The sequence below is a fragment of the Musca domestica genome, unplaced genomic scaffold (genome assembly GCF_030504385.1).
Source record: "Musca domestica strain aabys unplaced genomic scaffold, Musca_domestica.polishedcontigs.V.1.1 22, whole genome shotgun sequence".
In the NCBI taxonomy this organism is placed as follows: Eukaryota; Metazoa; Arthropoda; class Insecta; order Diptera; family Muscidae; genus Musca; species Musca domestica.
Genome location: NW_026712262.1, coordinates 10,776,445 through 10,787,325, shown reverse-complemented (window position 1 = coordinate 10,787,325; position 10,881 = coordinate 10,776,445). Strand labels below are relative to the sequence as shown.

At 40.6% G+C, this 10,881-nt stretch overlaps 1 protein-coding gene and 1 long non-coding RNA gene across 3 annotated transcripts; one reads left to right on the top strand and one right to left on the bottom strand.

Annotated features, from left to right (window-relative positions):
• Positions 1–4,496: 4,496 nt before the first annotated feature.
• On the bottom strand, positions 4,497–5,524 carry LOC131802655 (uncharacterized). Its single transcript, XR_009342319.1, has 3 exons — positions 5,387–5,524; positions 4,885–5,185; positions 4,497–4,698 (listed from the first exon to the last, which is right to left on the bottom strand). It is a non-coding gene; the product is annotated as an uncharacterized LOC131802655 (long non-coding RNA).
• LOC131802654 (uncharacterized) lies at positions 4,912–10,881 on the top strand. Of its 2 annotated transcripts, none has more exons than XM_059123045.1 (2): positions 4,912–6,841; positions 7,034–10,881. In XM_059123045.1, the coding sequence occupies exons 1-2, from the start codon at positions 4,912–4,914 to the stop codon at positions 10,633–10,635; spliced, it is 5,532 nt and encodes a 1,843-aa protein (XP_058979028.1). In that variant the 3' UTR covers positions 10,636–10,881. The 2 variants fall into 2 exon arrangements, with proteins under 2 accessions (XP_058979028.1, XP_058979029.1); XM_059123046.1 differs by having other exon boundaries at positions 4,912–9,045; positions 9,105–9,270.

The following is a 10,881-nucleotide window of genomic DNA, read 5'->3' as shown; positions in this document are numbered from 1 at the left end:
AGATTTTAAGTTTTGCCGAAGTAACAGAATACCTAGTACTGGGACTAGACTTTTCAGATTTGTCCTCCAGACCCGATGCTATAACGGACTTGGAGCAATTCTAACCTAAACTTTCGGCGAAGGTGAACGTGTAATAGCACATACCAGATGAACGTTGAACGAGCAGAAAACAACTACTCGGGCACGGAAAATGCGTTAATACATCGAAGACTAGAATTTCCCGGTGATAACGGATCAGTTCACACTAAAATTACAAAGCTCTATAGAGAATTACACTGGAAGACTTGTCCGCCTGGGTTGGAGTTGCAACAATACACGTTTACCATAGAATACTGGACGCGTAGCTTAAACGTACTGGCGTATGCCTTGTTCCGGGAACGGGAGGAATCGCTGATGCCGGCCGGGGAGGAATTTTCTACTCAGTGCCCCTGGATTAAAGAAAAAGTAGAAGCGATTAAGAAGAACACGGAGAAGTTTTCATACATCTTTACCGAAAACTGCGCATGTCACAGTTCCTGATTCTGTCTGATGTTCCGAAAACGCCTTCGATACAGAGAGATGCTTCAATGGGTTCGATGCTTGACCTCTGCACAAGTCGCTCTGACACCAGTATAATCTGTGAGCCGGAATCAAGAATTACCTTAAATTCATAGCTTCTTCCATTATTGGTTTCCACAGCAACCCGTACGGTTGCAAGGAGTACATGTGCTGGAGCTCTATTCGCCGATGCCACTGTTGGCGGCTTCTGAGTTGACACCACTACTGACTGGTCTTAGGCTTGTCGCCTTGTGGAAAAATTCAAGAGTGTATTGTGCTTTTATTGACATTTCCCTTGGTTGCAGTAATATAGGGGGTTAGGAGGTGATCACCTTTGCCCATTTGACATATATACTCTTTTGAATCCCGTTGACTGCTTCTAATGACTCAAAACGACTCATCAAATATTTATAAAATGATCCATCATTTGGAGCTCTTTGGTATCCTTAATCGACTAATCATACAACACATGAATAGTCTTGTCCATCCTCTTTGTTAGGATGTGGATTAAGAGTAGATCCCATACTTTTGGCTTTACTCACTGGAGGGTCAGTGCCAATAACGATTCATAAAGAATGTCATGAAAGTTCTTGACTGATCTGCTATCGCCAGACATGTTGGGCGGGTTTAATATCCTCTCAAGTATAGTTGACACTTAAGCTCTCTTGTTGTTGTATCTGTCTTGGAGTGTCTTTCAAGCAATATCGCCTTTGTTTACTCGAGGTGCCGTATGAGCTTCTCGGCTTCTCCAGTTTTTTCCTTGAATTTTGTCGTATCTTCCATGAAGAGGACATATGCTGATGCATCGTACTCCACCAAAGTTGGGTCCCGAACATTTTTAATTGGATGTCTTCCACGTCTGAACACAATTTCTCAAATGCAGCCACTATCTGACAGGGTGCAGCTTAATCAGAACTATCCCTTATCAAGGTTTGATTCGACTGCATTAGAGCCCTCTGACGTCTCACTAATACAGCTACACTGATAGTTACATTAGGCTGACTGGATTGCTTCTGTACCCCTCCTTTGTTGCGAAAAGCGGTTGGTACTCGTTACTGACGATATCGGGATTTGACTCTGCCGCATGATTTTGTTTTCATTGCGGTCGATATACGCCTAGAGTGCTTCCATTTCCTTCAACTTTTAGCTGTAGAAATCCACTGCTCTACTATTCAATGGAGCCTTTTTCAAGTTAGCAATTGCTTTCCTCAACTCGGCAATTGCTGCTTGCTGCTGCTCTATTACTGTAAGTAGGTTCATACTGAATATGTGATACGATGGTAACCTTCCTCACAGATGTTAATAATGAGTGCTGCAGATGATTCTGGTGCTTGCTTAATGCAGTAACTCTCTTCCTTCTCCAAATGGTTTCTGGTTTTTAATGTTGTTACAAGGAACCGCCGTCCTTCTCCAGATGGTTTCTAATATTTGATGATTCTGGCTGTTGACACTTGCTGTTGGTTATGCGGAACTAGTTTCTTGCTTTCACCAATAAGTGTTTCAAATTTTGAATTTATCACGTCGGTGTCACCAAAAAATGTTTATTAATGTAAAGGAAAAGTAGATGTACACAACACTTGAATTATGTAATCTTGATAGGCTTACAATTTTTTGCAATCTACCATGGCAAAATTAAGAAGGTAAAGTCATTTCCAACAATCATACCCATCTCTGCATTTTCTGCTATTTACCTTGTCAAATATCACTGCATAAAAATAGGTTTCCTTCTCTGATTTGTGCATTAAAAATGGATTTATAATTAAATATTAAATGAATAATTTTGAAAAAATTGTGAAAATATGATTGCGTGACATTACCTTCTTGATTCTTCCATGCACCAGTATGTACCAGTATGTACTTTTGAACACCCAACTTAGAGTCCTTTATCCGGCCGTTCGCAGAAGCGTAGCTGAGTGATACCGGACACAATTAAATGAGCAGTAGCGGACAACTCAGTAGTTTCCATGGGGAGAGTCTCGGAATAAATATCCGAGTGCCCATGATCCGTGGTCTCGACGAGGCGAATAACTGGCGCCTCTAATTAACCAGTGAACAGCGTTTGTCTACCGAAACAACAACGCTGGGGAGTTACGTAAAAATGCCAATCAGTTTTCCTTACTTTACAGTCAGGGTACCGACTGTATTCGAATGGTTGCCTATGTGAGTAGCAGGCTTAGTTGACAAGTCCTTACAATGGCATGGAGTCTATGCCAAGGCGGGCCTTGTCTCCTCCACAATCCGATTTTTTATGGGGAACGCGAACATTGATTAAAAAAAAAAAACACAAAAACTTTAACAAACACCAACGACCAAACTTCTTCTACCGAAGCCACGACTACGGACCAGTCAAAAGACGCGATTTTAAATTTGGGAGGGGACGACACGATCCTAACATTCAAAGATCTTATTTTATTTGGAGAAAACAAAAGCACTGATACTCAGTCAGGAAAGTGTTCCCTCTGGTTTTGGAAATGACGAGGAACTTGAAATCATTGTCATTCCCTAGCTTAAGAACCCGAAAGATGCAAAAGCAAAACAGGGTTATACAAGGTCGATATGATATTGTAAAAAATTTATCGGTTGGCACGTATTACGGAGGTTAAGATAAACATGAAGTTAGTTGTATAATTTAGTTACTTTACCCATCAGCTCTTTCAATCACGGTTGCTAATTGACATCACTGACAAACCTTATACACCATTCCTCTGCGAAGAAAGTGGAGCTCGGATAGCCTATGAGCGGCGTTTTAATTTTCACACACAACACCTTATTTATACATTTTGGTCGAAAAGAGCTGGATTTGAGAAGAGGCCCTTTTCTCCCCCTAAGGAAATTATTCAAACGACATATCCCCCTTCACAACTACCATCATCTAACATAATCGCCTTTCCCGTATCATCATCCCCAAATAAGTTACGTAATTTCAGAACTTTTTGTTTGTGTGAGATTTCGGTATTTTTTTTAACAAAAAAGTGAAAAAGTGCTTTTTACTATAATTGCTCTAAAATCAGCCTAATTCGCGATAAAGTAAATTACAGTCCACAAATTGCTCCTAAATTATTAGCAATCGTTAATATTTTTCCACATCTTGTGTTTTCATGGCATTGGTTCGGAATTTGTATCGAAAATAAGTGGTTCTTTATAATAAGTTACTAAATCGAAACAACCCCACAATGCATACATTTTATTTCACTTCTTTAATAAACTTGCTCCTTGTGCTTGAATATTTTAAGAATCCGCCACAATTTCTTTGCTTTGTTCAAAGGTCGTTCAGTATCTTCGGTTTTGTACACTAAAAACATTCATTATTTCACAGTGGTACCGAGTGGAAAAAAGTTCGAATTTATGGATTAATTTTATATTTTTTTTCTATATTTTCGCATGCATTTTTCGACGATTTCACCCTTTATACGGATTTTTCGAAATACTATCTTTAAAATTTTATTTCCAATTTTTCGATTGGCATCAATGATCATCGTCAAGGATTGAATTAAAAAAAAATACCATTAATTTTAATATTTTATAAACAATCAACAAATACAAATAATTACATTTGTTTATATTATCAAAAACTTACAGAGATTTAAGACTAAACTTTTTTTTTGTCTTCTATCGTGTTTCTATAAATTTGCGCACAGTGTTCTGTGTCTGATTTATAGATCATTCTATTTTTCATGAGAAATTTCTTTATATGAATCATTTCCAACATGTATCTTTGTTGGAGATGGTAACCCTGCAATTACCAAAGCTAAAAAAGTGTAGCCAAATTTGAAATACCACTGTTATAAATGGCCGAAATATCCCAAGCGAAGAGGGAGACGAAACTAAATTTAAGCCAACATCTTCATTTTGTTTATTTTTGTTGTTCTGCTTAATGTCACTTTTTATATAAATAGGCCCTTATGGCCATTGTTTATTCCCTTTTTTGTTAGAACCCAAAAATAAGTAAGTCGTGTTAATTTTTATTGTTTTTAAATTAAATATTTTTATTTTTTTTGTAAACTTAATTTTTGTTAAATTTTTAAAATTCTTACAGAGAATAAACAACGACAACTAAACTCACTATTTGTAAACAAACAAACCAAATAAACGCAGCTTTTATATTTTGCCGAAATTCTGCCAGTCTTGTCATTTGGGAGCCAGCCGAGTTTAGGTTTATTCCTGGAAAATAACAAAAAAGGACAACTTTATTCTTTATTCTTTGTTTATTTGTTTTATGTCAATTTAATTTCTGTCGTCAATTGTCTTGTTGAATTTGTGTTTATTGTTGCTGTTCATTAAAACGGACGGACATTTTTTAAAAACAGCTGTCACCACTTTAAGTCTCAAAAAAAAAATAATTCTTACCTGTATTCAAGAAACTCTGCCGGTTTTATGCCACAAAACCAAGATCTAACCAGAAGAACCAGTGGACGCAGCACTCAAGGAATTCCGCCAGCCCGATATAACCCTGACACTTACGATATGTCTGTCGTTCGCTCACCAACAGGAGATACGCCTACCAGCAGCCACCAAAAACAGCAACAAATGCCAGCTGCAGCCGCAGCCGTCAATACACCGCCGGCCAATACTTCTAAATCTTCTTCTTCTTCTTCTCAGTTACAGCTCCAAAAACCGCCTTCAAATACACCAGCCAAAACACCAAATCCTGCAAATGAATTAGCCGAGATGAGAAAACTTATGAAATTTGAAATGGAAGACGAATTTTTAGCAGCACAAGCAAAAATGCAAGCACAACTATTAAATACGTCACAGCAGTTTGCTTCTTTGCAAAACACAATGTCGCAGCAAGCATTGCCTACACTGACGTCACAACCACCAATTTTCTCAAATCAAACGACACAACAACCGCCATTGAATACGCCGCAACAGCCACAAAGGAATCTGCCACCACAGCCGCCATTGAATCTGCCACCACAGCCGCCATTGAGTCTGCCGCCACAGCCGCCATTGAATCTGCCATTACATTCAGTAGTTTTGCCACCACAAACAGTACCGCCAACAACAAGTCAACAGTTGCAGACTCAAGTGCATCAACTGCCGCCATTGTCTATCAACACAGATGAGTCTTTTCCAAATTCACTTTCAAATAACTCCAACGGAAATGCACATAAAAAAATTTATCCCTTGCCTATTTTTTCAGGTCTTCCAGAGGAGTGGCAGGCATTTTTCGAAGCCTACGAGAGCACCACAACCGAATTTGGTTACTCCAATCTCCATAACATCATGCGTTTGAGAGACGCATTGAAGGGCCGAGCAAGGGAAACAGTGGAATCCATGTTGGGGAGTTCTGCCAACGTCAGCGCCATTTTGGAAATTCTGCAGGAAACATTTGGTCGACCAGAGCAACTTATCCGAAGCCAAGTAGAAAAAGTCCGAGCCATTCCACCGCTGGCAGATGATAATTTGGATGCACTTGTCAACTTTGCCAACAAACTCTCCAATATGGCCACTTTCCTAAAAAACGCCAAGGGTGAACATCATCTATCCAATCCATCGTTGCTGAGTGAGCTAGTGTCCAAACTGCCGATAAACCGCCAAATGCAATGGGCCGAAAAATGTCTGCAACTCCAGCACCCCGCCACTATAGTTGATTTCAGCGATTGGTTGGGAATATTACGCCGTCTCGCACATATGGTCCACGACACACAGCCAATTTCAGCAACCTCGTCCAATCGCCGACACACACAAACACAACAAAAAAAATACGCATATGTCGCTGTCAGTTCGAGCTGTCCAATTTGTCAGGGAGAGTGCAACAATATAAAAATCTGTCCACACTTTTTAAAAATGACCATCGATGACCGATGGAATAAAATTAAACAAATTAAAACTTGTTTTTGTTGCTTAAAGAGAGGCCACCAACTTAAAAATTGCCACTATAAGCGTCGTTGTGGCATAAATGATTGCCAAAAATCACACCACCAATTGTTGCACAAAACACTCGCGACGCCATCCCAGGAACCGAACCGAACATTACCCACACACGATTTGGAGCCACGAACGAACACCCCATCTCTTCCCGACGCACCGCCGTCTCAAACACAACGAAGAAATTGTCATGCCGCCCACTACACCGAAAACGTACTGTTCCAGATTTTGCCCGTGACGCTATACGGAACACACAAACAAATAACGACGTACGCGTTCATTGACGACGGCGCCAATGTGTCCATGCTGGACGAGGACGTTGCTCGCGAACTCGGAGTACACGGGAAACCGGAGATTTTAAAAATTCAGTGGCTTAATAACCAAAACATAAACGAAAAAACAGAAAAAATTAATTTGACAATTAGTGGTGTCGGTGAGTACAACAACAAGTACCCGATAACCAATGTTTACATTTCGTCCAATCTGTCATTGCCAATACAGAGTTGCCATCTGGCTCATTTAATTAAATCCCGTGAAATCGACCAAATCGCCGAAATCCCATTCCGGGATTATTCGAATGTTCAACCTAAACTAATATTAAGCTTGCAACATTCATTTTTAACAGTTCCCTTGGAAGCTCCTCGTATGATGACCGATGTTGGACCAATCATTACCCTAACGAGATTAGGCGCCGTAATTTATGGACCGATCCCAGGCGAGAAGAGTTCCAATCTTAAGCGGGCTTTACACGTTAGGAAACGTTTCGAGGAAGAAAATTGTGACTTGCTTAAGGAAATGTATACCATGATGCGGCAATATTTCGACGTGGAGACATTGGGTACCAAGGTAAATGTGACACCAATTCTGTCCATAGATGATGAACGAGCGTTAAAAATATTGAGAGAAAACACGAAAAGAATCGATGGGCGATATCAGTGTCCGCTTTTGTGGAAAGAACATTTTTCTCCAATTCCAGAATCGTACAATTTGTCGTACAGCCGATTGCAGTGTGTGGAACAAAAAATGGCAAAGGACAGTGTATATGCAGCTCAATATTGCAAAAAGATAAGAGACTACGAGGAAAAAGGATATTGCCGTAAACTTTCAGTAGCAGAACGAGAAAGAAGGAGCGACCGAACGTTTTATTTGCCACATTTTGGCGTTAAAAATCCCAACAAAGATGGAATTCGTATCGTCTTCGATGCTGCTGCTGAAGTTCAACAATTTTCATTAAATAAAGCCTTATTACCTGGACCTGACATAAATAACTCTTTAATCTCTATTCTTTTTAAATTCAGGGAATTTCCTGTAGCCGTGTGCGGAGATATACAAGAGATGTTCCACCAAATTGTAATCGCCAAAGAAGATCAGGACAGTCAGCGATTTCTATGGAGAAATGGGGATCCCAGTCAACCCTTAGAAACTTATGTAATGGAACGGATGATTTTTGGAGCCACTTGTTCGCCCACCATAGCCCAATATGTAAAAAACCTAAATGCCCGAAGGTTTATAAATGAGTCGCCAAGAGCAGTACAAGGAATCATCGATCGTCATTACGTAGACGATTACGTCGACTGTTTCCAGACTGAAGGTGAGGCAGTTGAAGTGGTACGTGATGTCATAAAAATTCACAAAGAGGGTGGATTTAATCTCCGCAACATCAAGTCTAATTCCCTTGTTTTACAACGTATGTTTGGCAACCCTATTTCTGATGAAAGTGATGGCAACTCAATTTTTGATGATGGAATGGAACGGGTACTCGGTATTCATTGGCTGCCAAAATCAGATGTTTTTTGTTTTGAATTAAAATTACACAAAGTGGATGAAAAGATATTGAAATTGCAAAAAGTGCCAACGAAACGCGAAATGTTGTCTTTAAATATGTCCGTATTCGATCCATTCGGGTTTCTTGGTGATTTTATGGTGACGTCGAAGATAATTATGCAAAATGTGTGGAAAAGTGGTATAAAGTGGGACGAGAAGTTGCCGTCCGCGATTTATAGCCGCTGGAAGACCTGGCTGGAGGAATTGCCTAAATTAAAGGATTTCAAAGTTCCGAGGTGTTACAGTAATGGATTTTTTAATGGTATAGTAGATTTGCATGTGTTTGTGGATGCCAGTGAAGATGCAATGGCTGCTGTGGCATACTGGCGTATAGTAACAAATTGTGGTGTAAGTGTTGTGTTCGTTATGGGCAAGACGAGCTGTGCCCCAACAAGATACCATACTATACCTAAGCTTGAGTTGCAAGCAGCAGTAATTGGAGTGCGAATGAAGGAAAACATTTTGGAAAATCATTTGAAGAATATTAATAACATTTATTTTTGGTCAGATTCCTCAACAGTGATAAGTTGGATCCGTTCAGAACACCGTACATACAAACAATATGTGGCAAATAGAGTGTCGGAGATTCTGGAAAGCAGCCGTATTGAGCAGTGGCGGTGGTGTCCAGGAGCGGAAAACCCAGCTGACGAAGGGACCCGTGCTAAAGGACCCAAGAAGTACCAGCCAGAAGGACGTTGGAAAAATGGGCCAGAATTCCTGAGAAAAGAAGAGAAGTATTGGCCGGACGAGGAACAAATTGGAACATGTGTGGATCACAGCAAAACAGAGCTAAGAAACAAATACAAAGTTTTGGTGGCTTGTCAGGTATGTTTTTGTATTCCAGATATTAATAGATTTTCAAAATATCGTAGGCTGAAACGGGCAATGGCGTGGACATTCCGATTCGTTGAAAATATGAAGAGGAAATCAGTGGTGTCGGGTGATTTGACGGTGGAAGAAGAAGCACGGGCAGAAATGTATCTCTGTCGCTGCGTACAGCAAGAAGTACATGGGGATGAAATTCTTGACATACAGAGAACTGGATCAGTGTCTGCCAACAGCTCCATAAAGTCTTTAAATCCACAAATTGGAAGTGATGGTTTGCTTCGGGTATCTGGAAGAATAGAAAATGCTGTTTTTTTGTCCCTGGATACCAGACGACCAATAATTCTACACAAAGGTCATCGTTTTACACTTTTGCTGGTGGAATTTTACCATTCTCGTTTTTGTCACATAAATGTTGCCACTACAATGAGCGAAATTCGTCTGCGATTTTGGATTCCGTCACTTCGTCAACTTCTAAGAAGCGTTCAGTCCCGATGTCTTGTCTGCAAGATTCGTAAGGCCAAACCAATTCAACCACAAATGGCCCCGTTACCCTTGGAACGTGTCACACCTTATGTCAGAGCCTTTACCTACACAGGACTTGACTATTTTGGTCCTGTAACAGTGTCAATCCGGAGACAACGAGAAAAGAGGTGGGTGGCACTGTTTACATGCCTTACAGTTCGCGCTGTCCACTTGGAAATTGCAACAGACCTGTCGAGTGATTCCTGCCTAATGTGTATTCGGAACTTCATCAATCGAAGAGGCGTCCCAGAGATGATAAGAAGCGACAATGGGACGAATTTCGTTGGCATAGCAAAGGAGCTGCAAGGTATAACCAATTTTTTAGACACTAATTCCGTTTCTTCTGGTCTGACAGCTCTTGGAATAAAATGGGTCTACAATACGCCAGTGAATCCCAGCGAAGGCGGAGTATGGGAGCGTCTTGTCCAATCTGTTAAGAAGGCTCTTTACATCATGCTAAAGGAGCAAGCCCCAAAACTGGAGACTCTACAAGCGTTCCTGATTGAAGCGGAGAATATGGTCAACAGCAGGCCACTTACACATTTGCCAGTTACTCCAGAGGACCCAGATCCATTGACTCCAAACCACTTTCTGCTTGGATGTACCAATTCAACCCAGACTCCAGCACCGTTTGAGCCTAGACTGATGTGTTTAAGGAAGCAGTGGCGCGTCACCCAAAATTTGAAGAATGGCATGTGGCATCAGTGGCTTCGGGAATATCTTCCAGAATTAACTCGAAGAACAAAATGGTGTCTTCCTTCTCGGTCGTTGGATGTTGGTTGCCTTGTGTTTGTTTGTGATCCAGAGATGGCTCGGAGTCAATGGAGTCGTGGACGAGTCATCGAAGTATTCAGGGGCAAAGACGGAGTGGCACGATCAGCCAAGGTGAGAACGAGTGCCGGTGTATACCACAGACCTGTGTCCAAACTTGCCATTTTGGACGTGGTTGCGGCTGGAGACGGAGTTGGTGAAGCCTCCCCCTCTGGGTCAGTTCACGGGGGTGGGGATGTTGGAGATGGTAACCCTGCAATTACCAAAGCTAAAAAAGTGTAGCCAAATTTGAAATACCACTGTTATAAATGGCCGAAATATCCCAAGCGAAGAGGGAGACGAAACTAAATTTAAGCCAACATCTTCATTTTGTTTATTTTTGTTGTTTTGCTTAATGTCACTTTTTATATAAATAGGCCCTTATGGCCATTGTTTATTCCCTTTTTTGTTAGAACCCAAAAATAAGTAAGTCGTGTTAATTTTTATTGTTTTTAAATTAAATATTTTTATTTTTTTTTGTAAACTTAA

Excerpts from the sequence above, each read along its gene's own strand:
- LOC131802654 (XM_059123045.1), top strand. The coding sequence starts at position 4,912 with ATGCCACAAAACCAAGATCTAACCAGAAGAACCAGTGGACGCAGCACT. Across the intron at positions 6,842-7,033 it reads TTTGACAATTAGTGGTGTCG|TTCCCTTGGAAGCTCCTCGT; the intron begins GTGAGTACAACA and ends CATTTTTAACAG.